Source organism: Zootoca vivipara, chromosome 2, assembly GCF_963506605.1.
Source record: "Zootoca vivipara chromosome 2, rZooViv1.1, whole genome shotgun sequence".
Classification (NCBI taxonomy): domain Eukaryota; kingdom Metazoa; phylum Chordata; class Lepidosauria; order Squamata; family Lacertidae; genus Zootoca; species Zootoca vivipara.
In genome coordinates, this window is record NC_083277.1 from 93,469,305 (window position 1) to 93,488,084 (window position 18,780).

Genomic DNA, 18,780 nt, shown 5'->3' on the forward strand with positions numbered 1-18,780 from the left:
AATGTTATTGCACGAGTGCAAAGCTCAACTGCTTGTGTACACAGATGGTACACTTGTTGAACGCAGTATGCGAACACCCTGTACTAAATTGCATTATTATTGTGTGCCTCACCTGGAGTTAAGCCAAGGGCCTGTTCCTGCCAGCTAATGTCCCTCCTGCAAAGCTAGACTGTTTCATAGTTGGTGAAGGATTTAAAGGGTTCCACCCCCACCCCACACACCCCAGTGTAACAAAACAGACAAGCAAACACATCATTTTTATTACCATTGCATTCACTACCTGTGCTTACCGTTCAATAATGAGCCCAAATTAGCTGCCAGCTGGCAATAGCTGCCAGCTGGCAAGTTAGCTACGAGCTGTCTACCGGTTGGCAGTATGCTAGAATGACTGCCTAGGGGCGATCATGTTAGGCACAGGCATTCAGAGAGCTTAAAGTTAGCACATGACTGCATTGTGCTTCTCCACAAGTAACTAGTTTGGACTTGTTGCCTTTGTATCACCTGTATTGGGTAGGCATTTCTCAGTAGTTAAAGGCTGAATCAGCTCAGCTGTGTGTGATGAACGAGTTTTCACACAGTAAAGAAAAACCGCAAGGTGAGATAGCACATTCACCTCCTGCATTGTCCCGTTCCTTTACTTTACTGGTATTATTAGCTTTGTGCTCACGTTCCTTTATTGCAACATAAGCATCCCCTTATCTAAAGGTGCTACTAAAAGAACTCAGTGGCATATTTATCTGGAGGATTGTTTCTTGTTCGCAAGCATAAAGATGCCAACATAACAAATAAATCCTTTATTTTAATCATTTCTGAAATAAGAGCATCGCTTATCTTTGCAACATTCACCTTGCGAGTACGACCAATTACATAGCAGCAGTGCGAAGGGCACTAGCTCAGTGGCAAGAGTTCTGTTTTGCATGCAGAAAAATCCCTGGTTCAATCCCCGGCATCTCCAGATGGGGCTGAGAGAGATTCCCCGCCTGAAATCCTGGAGGGCCACTGCCAGCCAGTGTAGACACTAATAAGCTAGATGGGAAGATTTTCTGACACAATATAAAACTATGTTCCTGAGTAAAATTCCTGTGTGAGGGCATTTCCATGTGTATTGTGGAGGAAGGAGCTGTTGCCTGGCTTAAGGGTGTTAGGTCCACTATGGGAAACAGTGCAGTGAAGATCTAGAAAAGGTAATTCAATATCTGGCAGATGCAGAAAATGTCTAAAAGCACTGAGCAGTTTTTCTATGATCTTTCATTCATTCAAATTTGGGTCTCCCTAATCCACAATTAAATGCTCCATGTTCTCTGACAGCTTTACCAGGGTCAACAAGACCCAGGCCATACTTGATGTGCCTTTCAACTCTTCCCCCGCTCTCTCAAATGCTCAGGTTTTGGAGAGTAGCAGGAAAATTCTGCTTCCCATTCGAAACTTGCATCCAATACCACAGTGTATTCATGTCCCATCTTGATTTGTGTATTCTACTTCTGCATTTTTTAAAAAATCTTGATTTGTGTATTCTACTTCTGTATTTTCTTAAAATAAACAGCAGGCTTAGCAGTACATCACTTGAATATAGCAAGGGACATATTATGCAGTGCCTCAGTTTTCCCCGGGTCCCTTATTCTTGCTTTGTCCATCACAATTATTTTTATTTAAATCAGAATGGGAAGCAATTACATATGCAAATATAGTAATTTTGCAATGCAGAAATATCCACATTCTGAGTTCTCTATGTATTTAGCAATGTTTAAAGAATGTGTGCAACTCTGGAGTCATTTTAAAAAGTCACTAAATCTTCCCCTACAAAACACCTTGCTAAATAAGAAAAAGAGCAACATATTCATCAGGAACGAGGAACCCCCGTTATGTACAGTATGCAGGGTTGCAATGTGAAAAGCTCACCGAGTTCCTTGAAACATTCTGTGCTGGGCCAACAATGAAACAATACATTAAGGAACACATGACCAAGGACACTCTTTTCCCCAATGGCGGTGATTCTGATATGGACACAGCCCAAGTCAAAAGAAAGGAGATGATTGATGGTTTTGTTTGGTGGAGGAACATCTAGGTCAGCTAGCACTGGGATCTTGTTTTTTCCCTTTTTAACTAGTATTTGTGTTTGCATAGGAGTTGCCAGGGGCAGAGATCAGACAGTTTCTTGGGCGAGGTTTGGAACACAATGGCTGACATATGCGGCTCAATAGACATCCTTGCTTGAGCCATAATGTTGGTTGGCTGAATTGGCGGGATGTGCCTTTCTAATGGATGTGGACACCTGTATCCTTACCTGGAACCACCTTTTCCCACACTCAGCTAGAACCAGAGTAGGGCCAAAGGCAGTAAGTTCTGTGAAGCATTTGGCAAATTAAAAGTGTGCGATCAATGCTTGCTGCTTGCAACAGTCTTTCTTGAGGCAGTGTTAACGATGGTGCCTGAAAGGGCTAGGTCTCTGCAAGGAATGGTGATAACTGTTGTTTGTATTGGCACAAAAGTGTGATTGTGCTCCCCCCCCCATTTCTAGGGTAACAAAGCAGCCGTCCCTGCTGGCTTGCTGATCAGCCTCCTTGTAGGGAACTGGGTTTTGGAACGACACTTGATAATCTCCAGCCCGAAGAAAGGACAGAAGGGTCATAGCAGCCAGCAAGGCAAGCTCTCAGGTTACATTACCTTGGGAAGCCAGCCAGTTTGCTAAAAAGGTCCAAACATAAACCAAAGCTGTAGGCAGGCACCAGGGTTAAAAAAGAAGAAAGCTGTAGAAAGTCATTGGGTGCAACTTGCCAAGCTGTTGGTGCATTATTGTTGATTGTACATTGAGATCTTGGTGTTATAGGTTTGTGCAAGGTTACTGGGATTGTTTTCTTATACCTGTATGTAGGTGTTTGCACTTGAGTGGTCTAGTAGGGCAAAGGAAAGCTTTCTGTTGGGAAATGCACAAAAACCTCCTTGCTGCCATGGCAGTGCTCCTTCAGAAACAACCATCTATTGATGAACACCTGTGGACATCCATATGTTGCTATTGGCCTCCAGCTTCCATCAACCTCAGCCAGCACTGCCTATGGTCAGGGATGATGTGAGTTGTAGCCTAGCAACATCTAGAGGACCACTTCTTCAGTATCCCAAGCCACAGAACCATCAGTAGCCCACTGCAACTTCTTTGCAAGACATTTTGCAGATAAACTGAGTCACATCTGCCATGACTTGGATGTCACATTGAGCTCAGTGTCTGTATTGGTTGCCAGCTCTGCCACTGCTACTCAAGGTTAATTGGATGAGCTTCAGTTGATTTCACTTGAAGAGGCAGATGAGGCACTGAGACATTTCTGGGACAGAAGCAGAACATGGGTTGTAGCCAACACTGCTGTTCTGCTCATACAACAGGGTTTCCCCTTCCTTTTCTTCCCCCTGCATCCTTGACCCAGGCACAGTCAAGATGTGCTCCAGAGAGTTAGGGGACCCTCTGGAGCAGAATTCTGGAACATACAGACCAGGAGGAGGAGGAGAGGAAGAAGTTCTGTTTCACGAGCAGGGCACAGCAGGCTCAGCACTGAATACAACCCTATGTCTCTTCAGTTATTGACCTTCCTGGCAGAAGGTGACCAGCTATGGAAAGCTGGCCAGTCTGAATGGCAGAAGAGTGAATACTGCTTTTGGGGTTGCTGCCTCAAATGAGGAAATGATTCATCTCCTGCTGGGAAGCGGAGGGGGGGACCCCCAATAGACCTGGTTAACCTTGGGTAACTGTAGGCCAGTCTTTAACCTTCACCTATTGTAAAGTACTCTGGACAATTTTAATCAAACAGTAGAGTAGAAATCTTTTACAAATTAAATGAAAGCAGCTCCTGCCATTTCTGGGCAAGGATTTGAGAGACTAGTATCTGGAGAACTTGGTTGAAATGCCTGTTGGCTGAGGAAATGCCAGTCTTTGATTAGGATCACACACATTCATAAGGTTCATAGTTTGAGGATGCTCTTAGATTCTCAGGTGGTGGCCTTGAATCAGAGTGCCAGCTCTAGTTAGTTCACCATCTGCACCTCCTATGACTGAAATATAGAAACCTAGCTACTATCATTCATGTCCTGGTGACAGTTGCTTTTATTTAGTTACTGTTTTATGGATTTATTTGGATGCTTGCATTTTTATTGTTTGGGCAGCAGCTGCTATTATTATTATTATTATTATTATTATTATTATTATTATTATTATTATTGCTGAGAGGTGATTTAGCTGTACAGTGGTACCTCGGTTTGCGACCGCAATCTGTTCCGCGGAGGCGGTCGCTCGCCGAAGCAGTCACTCCTTGAAGGCACACTTCTGTGCGTGCGCGAAGCGCCAATAGAGCGCTTCTGCGCACGCAAGCTCTGCACAGAATGCTTCTGCGCATGCACGAGCTGCGTAGATCGTGTCTGCGCATCTGACACCGCAGAACCCAGGTGTAAACACTTCCGGGTCCGCGGCGGTCGCTTGCCGAAGCGGTCGCAAACAGAGGTAGGCGTAAACCGAGGTTTGACTGTATTGTAAGCAAGCCATGTGTAAATATATGGTTGTGGGTGGAAAGAAATAGAAGCAAGGGTTGGAAGGGAGGGACTGCAAACTTTGTGAAAGAATAGGCATTAAATATTTGTGGGATGAGTAGCTAAATGGGCAAACCTTAGTTGAACAGTTGCATGGCTGGATTCAAAACTCTTTGATTATAAAGGGGAAGGGGGTGGGTTTGGAAGGTTGTGTCCCAGAAATGAATGACTGAATACAAAGCCCTGGAGCAGGAACAAACTTTTATGCCATTCTCCTTCATTGTCAGCAGCCACTTCCTCCAGTCTCCAGCACAGATGAAGACTTGCAATTACAGATAGCGCTTACCCTGAGCAAACAGGAACATGAGAAGGTATCCCAAACCCAGGTGGTGAAAGGGCACTTTTAACTTTCCTCTTCTTGAATTCACGCCTCTTTAAGTGGGAAAGCTTTTGGCCTAAGCTTGGTGGCTCCTTCCTGAGACAATGCTGCTATCTCCAGAAGAGTCTAGAAATTCTGTACATCTTGTTCCGTTTGCCAGAGTTGGTATTTCCAGAAAATATCCATGTGTAAAACAATGAGGTTTCAGGTCCTCACGGTTCTGAAAGAAATCTTGATTCGCATAGGAGATAGTTTCAGAGACTTGGGAACTCAAGACTGGGTATCTCTGGATAACTCTGATCAGTTGTGGAAATTTGTCAAAACCCAACATTTGAAAACCAGTCCAAGGATGGTGAAATTGCCTCTTTTCACATTGATAATGAAACACCAAACAGAATCCAAAGCATATCTACTTGAAAATAAGCCCCATGGGGCTCAATGGGACTTATTCCCAAGTAAGTATATGTGAAATTGCAACTGGCCCTTGGACATAAAACCTGCTCATTTTTCTTTTTAAGATGAAAGAATTCTAGACCCCCTCCTCCAATTCCTACCTCACCCCAGCTATGTCCGCTTCTTTCTGCCTTCTGGGTCTTTTCTGGCTGGTATTTTTTTATTTTATTTTTAATGTAACTTGCGAAGTTCTAAAAACTAACTGTTCCTAACAGAGAACAGTTTAACATGGGGTATAGAAGTATGGAAATGGAAAGTGCAGTTGTCAGGCGTATCTAAATGATGGCCATGACCAGTATGAAATAATCTTTCATTTTTCTTGTATTTAGCTCATACCCCGTTGGCTGTTCATTTTGATTACAGGAAGTGAGGGCATGGCAAGGAGAAAACTCACTACTGCAGAGGGCATTGGAAGAAAGTCACCAGGGTGTGGAAGAAGAAGGAGAAGGAGAAAAGACCAAGAAAAGTCAGGTAGGAGGCATCAGCTGCTTGGTTATATTGTGGTGGACATACTTGCTTTGGTGTGTGCCAATTTGTATTCCACCTGTCCTAGCTCCACTCATCTCTCTGAAGTATCTATGGTGGCTTCTACTTCAGATGGAATTGCAGATTGGTAATCCTGGGGCTGAAGACCTTCCCACTCACTGCTGGTTACAAAGTGAGAATTTATCCTGAGAGTTGACCCTACAATTAACAGTGAAACTGAAGAAAACTGGTCAGCTGCTCATACTGCATTTGTTCTGGAGTCAAGTCCATTGGGTGGTTTTCATCCATCTATTTCAGGGGTCAGCAAACTTTTTCAGCAGGGGGCCAGTCCACTGTCCCTTAGACCTTGTGGGGGGGCCGGACTATATTTTGAAAAAAATATATGAACAAATTCCTATGCCCCACAAATAATCCAGAGATGCATTTTAAATAAAAGGACACATTCTACTCATGTAAAAACACCAGGCAGGCCCCACAAATAACCCAGAGATGCATTTTAAATAAAAGGACACAATCTACTCATGTAAAAACATGCTGATTCCCGGACCTTCTGCGGGCCAGATTTAGAAGGCGATTGGGCCGCATCCGACCCCCGGGCCTTAGTTTGGGGACCCGTGATCTATTTATTGCATATAGACCCTGCTACACTCAGAAGATGCTCTAACAATCCAATAGTTTAAAGCAATTAAGAGACCATTCACACACTCATAGCCTGTATAGCATGGGATCTTGTGTAGAATTTTACTTTCTGAGGCTCTTAAGGAAGGGAGAAATTGCAACACCATGCCTCGGGAGAGTGGAGGGAAGCCCTCTGTTTTTTTGATAGCTTCCAAACCTGTACAGTCTTGGTGCAGTTTGAAGCACACATGTTCTTGGGATCTCAAGGCCCTAATACATTTTATTCCTTTGTATCTTTCCAGTCTTCTGTGCTGGAGCTGGCAGACATTTTCGGACCGGCACCGATCACTTCTACCCACACTTCAGCTGACCCATGGGATATTCCAGGTGGGGGCAACAATCGATCTGTTGAGGTTTGGAATCATGACGCAGCCTTCTCTCCTCCAGCTCTGTCCTTGTCTACTTCTTGGGAGCACAACAGTAAGGATCTTTGCAGCCTCTTTCTTCTTTCTCCATTCCACCCACCCACATCTCCCATTCTATCCATGCTTTCAGCCAGCTTGGGCAAATGTTAACCCATTGTTTGCTATGGTTCTGCTTTGGGCTGCAGTGTTTAGTTGACTAATCCATTTGCTTAAATCAGGAATAGGGAACCTGTTGCCTTCCAAATGATGCTGTTGGATTCTTAACTCCCATCAGCCCCAGCCAGCATGGCGATTGGGAGCTGGAGTCCAACAACATAATTTGGTGGGCAACAGATTCCCTATCCTTGGCTTAAGTTTGTTATTATTATTGTGGATGAAGAAGGTGCCCTGGTTACTGGAGGGGGAGGCAGATTTTTCTCTTTAAACATGTTTATTATTACAAAAGTACCTACAAGCAGGTGCCACCTTGGAAGAAGGGACTTTCTCTCCTGCCTCCACCTTGTGTCTCATTCTCAAGGTGTTCTTCCTACAATAGTTCCTTTTGGGTCATATACAGTGGCACCTCGGTTGAGGTGCACAATTGTTTCCGGAAGTCTGTACTTAACCAGAAGCGTGCTTAACCTGAAGCGAACTTTCCCACTGAAAGTACGGTAATGGAATGTGGATTAATCTGTTCCGGATGGTCCACGGAGTACTTAACCTGAAGCATACTTAACCCGAAGTATGAGTGTAATTGGTTCTGGAAGTCCGTCCTTAACCTGAAACATACTTAACCTGAAGCGAAATTTCCCATTGAAAGTAATGGAAAGTGGATTAATCTGTTCCAGACGGGGCCACGGAGTACTTAAACTGAAAGTACTCAAACCGAGGCGTACTTAAACCGAGGTATGACTGTATGTGCATTGTCTAAAAATGTTCCCCACTCTTCAAAGCATGTTGATGTGCAAACTTGTGCACGTTTAATCCATTAATGCTCATGCAATTGATCAACTAAGATGTCTTTAATCAAGTAACATCTCTAATACTGCAACCATTCATCTGCTTCTAGCTTCATCAATACTAGCTCTTTAATTTATTTATTCCTTATTCATTTCCCCCCCGTCCACATCCTGTCTACATTTTGTTTCTCTTGATGCTCCTTTCCCCCCTTCCAGATACCAAGTCCACCGTAGAATCGACAGGAACATCCTGGGGTCCCACGGCAGACCCTTGGGTGCCCGTATCTTCAGGGGATCCTCTAAGTAAGACAGCATGTTCTACCAATCAAGCCTCTCCAGGGCTCTGGAACCTTCCTCATGCCTCTTCCTCCTCTGCTTCCTCTTCCGATCCATGGGGGGTCAAATCCCTGCCTTCGAGTGTCTCTTCTTCAGACCCCTGGGGAAAGTCCTCACCCCCTGCACTAGTTCCTGCAGGCACAACTTCTGCTGCTGACCCTTGGGGAGGCACTGTGGAGATGTCTTCCACGTCTGGTAAGAGAAGCTCCTTTTCACTTGTAGTCCTCCATGCCACCTAATCTGTAGAACTGTCTGGTTTCCCATTGCTTCCTTCAAAACTGCCAGCCGCAATTTACCCACCCCCTAGCTTTATGTGAGCCATGCCATGTGCTCTTTATCTGCTCAGCTAGGGTGAGAAGCAGTTCTCCCCAGGTGAGTACCCAAGTGGCAAACCATAGGCTGGAGCCTAGAAGCAGATGTATTAGAGATGGGACCAGCAGCTATCATGCCAGGTTGTGCATGTATCTCTTTCATCTATTGACATGAGAGAGTTCCGTGTGCAGCTTCATGTAGTGTCAGCAGCATGACCACCTCTTCCCCGCTGCTGCTGATTGGCTCCCAGTTCCAAGCAACAAACTGGTGATGGAGGGAGAGGATAAGCACATTCCCGGCCACCACTTTTCGAGAGCTCCCAAAGGGAACTCTTTTCCCTGTTCTTGGTTTCCATTGGGAAGGACAACGTTGGGGATTTATTGTAACCCCTGCTTTCCCCCAAACTCCTAAATCAGCAGTGGTGCTGAGATGGGATGGACACTCAAAAGGGGGTGAGCCCAACTCATTGAGCGCCCCCTCCCCTAAGCTTTCTTTCTGTTTTCAACTCCTCCATAGGCAGTGCTGCTTTTGACTTGTTTGCAAAACTACCTGAACATATGGATCAGCCAGAACATGACAGTTCTGGAAAATCCAACAGCCCTGTAGGTAAGTGAAAGGGGCAGGTCCTCCATTTGCATTTTCAGGCTTAATTTTTACTCCTACAATTTTGACAGCTGCCATGGAGGTAGATTTCACACGTACTACTCTTCTTCTCCCACTGCTTTTGTTTTATCGTATGCATCCTGCTGGAAAATAAGTCCATGGCTTTGCCCTTGCTTACACCTTTCATGTACAGTCGTGCCTCGCTAGACGAATTTAATTCGTTCCACGGGTCTTTTCTTATAACGAAAAATCCGTCTAGCGAATCCCATAGGAATGCCTTTAATTTTTTTTTATTTTTTTTTTGCCCATAGGAACACATTAATTGAATTTCAATGCATTCCTATGGGAAACTGTGATTCGCTAGACGAATTTTTCATAAAACGAATTCGTCTAGCGAGGCAACCCCCGCTCGAAAAATCCTTTCGTTAAGCGAGGCACCACTGTACTGACAATTAGTTCTAGCCTTAGAACTCCAGAGCAGCTTTCCCCAACCAGGTGCCCTCCAGATGTGTTGGACTACCATTTCCATATTCCCTGAATATAGGCCACAGGGCCTGGGGTTGATTGGAATTGTAGTCCAAAAATCTGGATGGCACAAGGTTGGGGAAAGCTGCTCTAGAGTTTCCATTCTGGTCTGATTTCCCACATTGGCAGTGAGTAGGACTAGAGATGGCCTTACAGGTGGTGCCTTCCAGCTCTACGCTTTTGATGGGGGCTGATGCCAATGTAACATCAGGAGCTCCTAAGATGGATTTTTTTAAAAAAAATGTCCATGTGCAAAAGTTATATTACAATGCATTACCCACAAAAGGTTTCTAGCAGCAATCCCAATTTGCAACAGAGTTTGGGAGGGGGGGAATGCCTTAGAGAAGAAGCTTCAAAGTGGGACTTGAACAATGAGACAGCAACAAATGTGTGTTAAAGGAAGGCAACGCTGAGCGTTAGGACAATTATGTAAACAATGCTTTCTACTTTGAACAATGGACACATCCACAGCAGCAATGCTTGTTGTTATGGGCAGCAGCTCTCCAGGGGCATTCAGGCACATATATTTACCTATTCTGGAAATTAAGTTCCTTTTAACTGGAGATTGAACTGGTAGTTTGTATACCTGCTGATAGAAGTCACACACACCCCTCTCCTAAAGCTGTACATAAGTGCATCTTTGAAAATGGTGGAATCCAAGGATTGTGGCAGAAATGCAGCGTGAAATAGATTCCATGTCCAATGTGCTGGTTTTAGCCTTTTTCAAGCCCTAAATGGTTTCATCAATCTGGTGCCTCCCCCAGATGTTGTTGGGCCACAACTCCTATTATCCCTGACCATTGGCTATGCTGGCTGGCTGGAGCTGATGAGAGTGGTAGTCCAAAAGACCTCAAGTCCACTGACTTGGGGAAGGCTGACTTGAGGATTCCTCCTCCCACAGGAGCCTGCTTGGCCCTTCTCAGGCCCTTCTCCAAATGCTGTCATCATCATCTGGTGCCTCACCTTTGGGATACCTTCTCAAGAGAGATTTGCCTGGTGCCATCCTCCTTCTCTTTTTGATGTCAAGTTAACATCTTTGTATTTGCCCAGTCCTTGTAGTTCTATTAGAATGCATATGAATTTTTGAGGTGGAGTTTTATTGTTGCTCTGACCCAGATTCAACTAAGCAGGCATGCTAGCGGAAGCTAATGCAACGGCTCCCACTAGGGCAATAGGGCTTACCCATCTCCTCTCCTCACAACTCCCCCAAATCGGTTAAGGAGAACCTGTGCAAGGGGAGGAGAGGGATCATTCTGTTTGGGAAACAGAAATGCTTGCATTGACAGAATGATCACAAGCACACAATTGAGTTATTCCATTTGCTTTTCTGTTTTCGTGTTTCCACTGTAGTGATTTTTTAAATTATATCTAGCAAGCTATTGTTTTCATTCATTTCATCAATTTATCATTAGCCACTCTGAGAACTTCATCTGAAGATGAACCAATACAGTACATCTAAGAAAGGACTGGATAATTGATTAAATGAGAACCCAGCGGGAAATGTGGGGCAAACCATGGAGTATCTCAGTGATAAGGAACAGATATAACACATTCTCCCTCTCTCTCTTATTGTTGGTAGATGTGGACCTGTTTGGTGACCTTATTCCAAGCACGAAAGAGAATGGAGTCAAGAATAAGGACGTTTTTGATATTGCAGGTTTAGGAGACTCTCTTCCTGATTCAAAGAAGGAGAAGAAAGACAGCAAAACGCCAGAGGCATTTCTTGGCCCAAATGCCTCCTCTCTGGTTAATCTGGACTCCTTGGTCACAGCCCCTCAGAACCTGATGTCTCGCAATCCATTTCTGGCAGGTAGGCCCTATAGGCAGAATAGATCCATCAGCAATTCTGTCCCCCAGTTTTGCCCAGAGCTTTGTAACGCGGCTGGCCCTACCATTAAGCCAACTGGGGTGGCGGCTGCCTCAGGCAGCAGATGGGAGGTGGTGTTCATGTGATGGACAGAACTGTGTGCGTCACATGGGCTGCCCTACACTCCTGGAGTCCTGTTTTGTGCCACATTTGATTGCACTCAGCCTAGCACATTAGTTCCCCATTGTACATTCTGCTCCCTAACGCCTGCCACACAGAGCTGCTATTCTTCCTCACTTCCTCTTTCTACTGGGCCCATTTCTTCACTGAAACCAGTCCTTCTCAGAAATTTCAGACTTGTTCCATACTAGGCAAGTTGATATTTGCCAGTTGCCATGATTGGTGCGAGGGCCTTCTCTGCTTTTGACTCCAAAACTTGGAACTCAAAATATGGGGCAAAATGGGAACCCTCAGCAACACATTTCCACACTTTCCTTGTTTAACATTAGAGTGTCTGGGTCACATGATTGTAGATACTGCCATTATTTGTGTGCATTTTTTTAAAAAAAACAGGGAGGGGAGCTTCACTTCCTTGACCTCTGACCTTTGGAATGTTGTGCTGATGGCTTCTCTCCTTCCCTCTCCTTCTTCCAGGTCTCAGCACACCTTCTCCCACCAACCCATTCAACGTCATGGACCAGCCCAAACCAACTCTCAACCAGATGCGGACCAGCTCCCCAGTGCCCACCATAGCTATGGGGATGACCATGAACTCCATGACCTACAGTGCTTCACTCCCTCTCCCACTCAGCAGCATCCAACCAGCGATGGCCCTCCCGGCCTCCATGAGTGCCTTCCCTCAGACTGGAGCAGGGCCTTTCCCAGAGCTACCTGGCAACTTGCCTCAACCTCTCCTACCACTGTCTGGCTCAGGTCCCCCGCCACTACCTTCTCAAGGTGGTATGAACCCTTTCCTCTGAGAAGACTCTTGTTGGTGTCATGCAAACTGTTCTCTTGCTCCTTCCCCAGCTGCTATGGAAAATCTCCCATGCAAAATGGCTTTGTGGGCACATTAGTTTTGATGGGGGTGGGGGAGGAAACGTCTCCCTGGAAACTCTTCTCTAGTTTCTGCCTAAGCCAAAGAGATTCATAAGCAAGAATCTCCTTGTTTGGTGGCCTATAGAAGAACCAACCGCTCCATCACGTTGAACATTGCCTGGAGTCTGCTGCTTCTGATGGAGAACTGGGACATCCCTGCCACTAGCTGGCCTTGTTTTGATGGGTACCCAGGAGACGGGAGGTCTTTTAAGAAGGGCTTGAGTTTTCAAGGGTCTTCATTCTCCAGTGCTTTTATGTTGGTACACACAGAGGCTAGGATAAAATAAAGATTAACTCATGGAAGATTGTCCCTTCAGAGGAAAGGGAATCAAATTATTTCGTAACCTGCATGGAAAACACAAAAAAATGTTTTGCCAAGGCTTGCAGCGGCACTGCGTGCATGACAGTCTCACTTCTGGAAAACAGGATAGGTCAGCAAGTATAGCACTGTTATACATTAGAGGAGGAAATCAAATTTCTTTTTGCAGAGTCACTTTCACTGGGTCCCTTAATGAAGGGGAGTCTCTTCCTCAGTTGCGCTTGTCCTCCAGTTACACTATGGGAAAAAATACATATATTCAGAAGTCTGCAACTAGAAAGCCTTCCTGACTGTAAAAATAAACAGCAGCAGCAGCAGCGAGACCAACTGCATACACATTCTTCTTTGTGCACCCTTCATTCTGCTTACAATTTTTGGAGCAAAGTTGATAAGTTTTGAGACTGGTTATGGGAAGGAGGTGTAACAGCATCAAGAACAACAGCCTGACCACTGGAAGTCTGGCCAACCTCTTCTGGCTTTAATTCTTGAGAAGCAAATTTGCCCAAAAAACAAGCCAGGCTAGAAACTTGCCTTGCTAAAAAAAAAAGGCCCTGAACTCGGATGCTCAGGATTCTGAAGAAGCATTACACTTTGCACTAGGAGAGCACAATTCTCAGACTCACTCTTGTATCTGCCCAGATGTTCCTCCGTTCTGAATCCGATGTCTCTGCCACTTGCGTTTCTGCCTCCTTCAGTCCAAATGACTTTCTCCTTTGACCTCTCAATAATCATTTGAGGAATCCAGTTTCTCCTTTGTTATCATCCTGGACAACCCCTTAGTTACAGGACATGCTTGATCGCAGACTTTTGTTGCTGTCCCCAGCGCCTACCTCTCAAGCCCCAAACTAAAAAACATGGGATACCCGTGACTGAGGGGCACTCCAGAAAGTGCAGATTCCACAGTGGAAAAGGGTGCTTGAATGAACTTTGGGAAACTCATGAGGAAGTTCTGGACTGCGTTAATGGAGGCAAATGATGGAGGTCATTGTTTGAATATGATGTCGGGAATCCTGACTCTGTGGTGATAAAACTTTATTATTGTGCTTGATGGCCTTGGAACATTTCATTTTGGGGCTTAAACTTGCTTTAAAAACTCAAGAGAGAGAGAGAAAATGTATCAATAGGTGCGTTATCTTCAATTCAGCCAACCTCTCCTTCCAAGCTGGAATGGCAGAGACAGAGTGTATGTACAGCATGAAGTTAAATCCCAGTTACCTACTGTGTCTTAATCTAGGATTTCAGCATGCCAATACAAAATTCATCTGCAGGACAAGATGTTTGTGGAGCACTGATCCAGCTAGAATAAGCTTGAGGTGGGATGTGAATAGGGGCCAGGCATGGAGAGCATTGTGGTACAACCACTGAAGTTTTGTTGCCTATGCTTAAGTACCGCCACAGCAATCGCCACACCAATACAACTTTTCTGGCTATAATGGAACATAAAGAGGGGGGAGGGAAATAAGAAGTCAATAAAAAGTTCAAATACTGTATGCTTGAGGTTTCACACTTCATAATGGATTTCTTTTCTGTGTTAAACCACTTTCCTTCTCTTCGGGTTTGATCAAAGGGGTCTCAAGCTAAGGTTGCACACTTTTGAAGGAAAAGAGTGCTTGTGGGGAGGAGGCGTCCTGCTGTCTTTTAATAGCCCGACTATTTACTTCTTGTATGCCTGCACACTGCCTCTATTGGCAGCTGCTTCAGTTACATCTTTGTTTTAGAACTAGGGTTTCTTCTTTCCAGCTATTCAGCCCACTCAATTCAGAGTCAGGTCAAAGCTCTTCAGTCTCAGCATAAATGGACAATTGCCATGACATGGCATCACCATTCAAATATTGTTATGTGACAACAGTACAAAGACAATTCAGAGTGCCAGCAATGTTCCTTGCCCTCACTCTCAACAGGCAAACAACCTGCATGCAACTGCTTGTGAGCTTTGCTGACTATTCACTGTTGGAGAGAGCATGATGATGCAGTAGCTGGACCTCCAGGCTGTTTTGAAATGCCTTGACGGTGCAAATGTCCTTACGCTAATTAATAACCAGAATCCATGGTGCACCATGTGATCAAAAACAGGAAGATTTTTTAGCTCCTTGAGCAGTCTTCTTTAGCAACCCGTGTTGGCAAACAAGATTGTAGTTTAGTGGAGCCTTTGCCTTTTGCTAACTGCAGGAAGTTGAGTCGTTTCCAAGCTGAAATGAATGAAAGCTGCTAACACAAGTGCAAAACAAATCAGCATACCTCTTGTTTGCCATGTTAAGGCAACAAGCTAGACATGTGCTGATTTGTTTTGAATTGCATTTGAGCGGCCTGGGTTTCTGCAGCCCATGCTAAAATGAATAATATTCAGCACTGGTCTGTAGTTCCCCTTGAGATGAATGTAATGGAAAATTCACTGATGTTCTTGCTGGCAAATTAAAACCATTTACAGTCTTGCATGGCTGCATTCCCAAGGCATTTGTTTATTGCTTGCCAGCACAGGTAATTAGAGGACATCACCTAGATCTTCCCCTGGGCAACAATTAACATGCTCTAACACTCTTTGATTTAAAAGCAATCTCAAAAACAGGATTCTCTTTAATGCCCACTACAGTTATTTCATTTACATTGGGTCAGAAAGACACAGATTGCATCCATGCTAGGGCCCATTAGTGTGGCCTTCTATAATGCTTCATTAGGAAGTCCTGGTTAGCAAAAGAACTTTGCAATGTTAATTAAAAGTTACCTACTTGTAGCTTCTGGTCATTTTATTGTTTGTTCAGGTTGCTGTAGGAGAAAATTAGTGAGGAAATGCAAAATAAAACAGAGATTGGCATTAATGGTAATTAAGGGGTATCGGTAATCCTGCTGCTGTGCTTAACAAGATTCAATAACAGAGGCAGAAGTTTCTAGAAAACTGTTAATTACAAGCACACGAGCCCCAAAAAGTCTTACTATAACTTTGGCTGTCCACACTGGACAGGTTTGCACTACAATGGCATTTTGATGCAAAAATGCCCCTCACCCCAAACACCCATAATCAGATCAAGTATGCCTCTGGATACCAGAGAGTGCTGCTCTGATCTTTCGCTTAACCTATTTTGGAAGGGCCCAAATGCAGCGATAAATAAAATAAAATAATCTCTTAGCTCAGTCACAAGAGAAGTCCTTTCTGTTTGACTCCAGCTATTGAACTTTGTTTTTAAAACCATTCATTCGCAAGATTTAAATAATAGGTTTTGATGAACCCATTACTCAGCATTGAAACGTCTACATATGCCACTGTATACCACGAGGTACGGTATGTATACTATGCTCGTAGAAAGGTATCCCATCTTTTCTAAGGGCATTATTATAGCAATGTAGTCTAGATTTGCGTTGGAAATGTTTGCTGTAAAGTAAGCTGAGTGTTAACCAGGGACAAAGCAGGGATGGGGAGCCTGTGGCACTTCAAATGTTGTTGGACTACAGCTCCCATCAACACCAGCCAGCATGGCCAATGGTCAGGGACAACAGACATTGTAGTCCAACATCATCTCGTGGGCCACAGGTCCCCCCCACCCCCTCTCTAAGGGCAAGATAAATGTAGTCAAAATGCAGAGAGTTGTTGGACGTTTCATAAGAATATCACAAATTGGCTCCCAGTACATTTCCGAGCACAATTCAAAGTGTTGGTGTTGACCTTTAAAGCCCTAAACGGCCTCGGTCCAGTATACCTGAAGGAGCGTCTCCACCCCCATCGTTCTGCCTGGACACTGAGGTCTAGCGCCGAGGGCCTTCTGGCGGTTCCCTCGCTACGAGAAACCAAATTACAGGGAACCAGGCAGAGGGCCTTCTCGGTAGTGGCACCCACCCTGTGGAATGCCCTCCCATCAGATGTCAAAGAGAACAACAATTACCAGACCTTTAGAAGGCATCTCAAGGCAGCTCTGTTTAGGGAAGCTTTTAATGTTTGATTTCTGTATTTTAATGTTTTGTTGGAAGCTGCCCAAAGTGGCTGGGGGAACCCGGCCAGATGGGCGGGGTATAAATAATAAATTATTATTATTATTATTATTATTATTATTATTATTATTATTATTATTAAATCACTGCTGCAAGAGGCTTAAAAAATGAAGGTTGAGAAAAGAATGGGGAATATTTGTTTCCCCATATCTTCTTGACTCTAGCTCCCTTCATCTCCAGCCAGCATGCTCAGTTGTCAGGGATGATGGGGGTTGCAGTTCAACAACATCTGGAGGGCCACAGATGGTGAACCCTGATATAAAGCAACAATAGTGATGGGGGACGGAGGAGGATCTGTTTAAGGCTGCCTCTTGAGAAGTTAATTACTTATAACCCAATTATCAGCTGGGTTTTGTGACTGGTTGCTATTCTGATTTTTTGAAAGCTTTTATCATAAATGATATCTGACAAGCACCATGGCCCTCCACAATTTGAATCAATATAGTAGCTTGGAAAGTGCCATTTAAAATTAAAACCAACCAACCTTTAGGTGGATGAGATTAGACTATTTCAGTTAGATTTGTTTCTGCCCAGGCCTAGGAAAAAACAGACTAAATTCCCAGTTTCAAATGGGCATGGGTGGGATTTAAATCTGATCATTAAGATGCTGACACACATGTTTGTGAGTAAGTATACTCACTGACTTGGCAGTTCCCCAGGCAATATGCTTCATGTCTTTTATATGCTGACAGTAGGTATATATGGTAAAGTGGTGGGTCTGTGCCACCACTCTGAAACTTCAGAAAAGGCTGCAGAAATTGGCTCCATCAGAGCTGCTGTTTTCATTAATGTATCTAACTGAAAAATGCATAGGGCGTTAAGTTATTTGCTGTCGCAAGAAGTAATAATAATATTATAATAATTTATTATTTGTACCCCGCCCATCTAGTTGAGTCTCCCCAGCAACTCTGGGCGGCTCCCAATCGAGTATTAAAACAATACAGCATTAAATATTAAAACCTTCCCTAAACAGGGCCACCTTCAGCTGTCTTCTAAAAGTAAAATAGTTGCTTATTGCCTTGACAGCTGCTGGGAGGGCGTTCCACAGGGCGGGTGCCACTACCGAGAAGGCCCTCTGTCTGCTTCCCTGTAACCTCACTTCTCGCAATGAGGGAACCGCCAGAAGGCCCTCGGTGCTGGATCTCAGTGTCTGGGCTGAACGATGGGGGTGGAGATGCTCCTTCAGGTAGTAGTTACGACCACCAATTTAGAAGGGAAATAGACAATTTAATGAACATTTAGGCTATCAATGGCCACTAGCCATGATGTAGTCAGGACCAGTCAACATGCCTCTGAATACCAGTCCCTGGGGAACAGTTGTGGGACAATCCCCCCCCCCAATATACTCGTTTTGGGCTTTCCAAGTGCATCGTCCTGGTTGGCCACTGTGGGAAACAAGAAGCTCAGCTAGATGTTCTGATCCAGCAGGCTTTTCTGAAGTGGCTTGCCTCCCTGCTTTTTCTAGCACCAAGCACCATTTTTATTTGGATGGGTAGAAGCGGTGAGGGTGCTGTCTTCCCCCCTTTTCTGCCCCCCAAGGGCATTTTAAGGCAGGGGGTTAGAAGCAGTGATGTGGATGTGGTCCCTACTTGTTTCATAGGCTGTTTATTGCATTTTGATTTATACTGTATTGGCGCAAATATAAGCCGCACCTTTAAAACTCAAGAAAAAAAAAAGACAATACCCAAATAGAAGCCACTTTGTTAAAATTGTGTCTTATGCTGGTGCTGGTGGTCCTAGGAGCCACACGCTGCTGTTGCGCCTGCCACCTTGCCTCACCGGAAGTCCCATTTTTGTAAGGTTGTGAATTTAAGCCCCACTTTTAACTTTTCATGGTCAGAATTTGGGGGGAAAAAGTGTGGCTTATATTCAGGCCAATACGGTAATAGGGGAGAGAGAACAGCAAAAGGGATGCCTGCAACACTTGCCTTGTAGGTTGCCTTGCCTTCTTGTCCTAACGGGATATAATAATAATAATAATAATAATAATA

The 18,780-nt window shown here is 44.5% G+C and overlaps 1 protein-coding gene across 6 annotated transcripts in view; it reads left to right on the plus strand.

The window, feature by feature from the left end:
* The window catches only part of EPN3 (epsin 3), a 33,863-nt gene extending 17,303 nt beyond the window's left edge, over nt 1–16,560 (plus strand). Inside the window, exons 4-10 of one of the 6 annotated variants that reach the window (XM_035104366.2) lie at nt 4,797–4,880; nt 5,705–5,812; nt 6,748–6,925; nt 8,025–8,339; nt 8,973–9,062; nt 11,164–11,394; nt 12,046–16,560. In XM_035104366.2, the coding sequence (XP_034960257.1) occupies nt 4,797–4,880; nt 5,705–5,812; nt 6,748–6,925; nt 8,025–8,339; nt 8,973–9,062; nt 11,164–11,394; nt 12,046–12,371 (1,332 nt within the window). In that variant the 3' untranslated portion in view covers nt 12,372–16,560. The remainder of the gene's footprint in view (nt 1–4,796; nt 4,881–5,704; nt 5,813–6,747; nt 6,926–8,024; nt 8,340–8,972; nt 9,063–11,163; nt 11,395–12,045) is intronic. The other 5 variants (XM_035104371.2, XM_035104369.2, XM_035104372.2 and 2 more) reach the window with 5 other exon arrangements.
* Nucleotides 16,561–18,780: the final 2,220 nt, after the last annotated feature.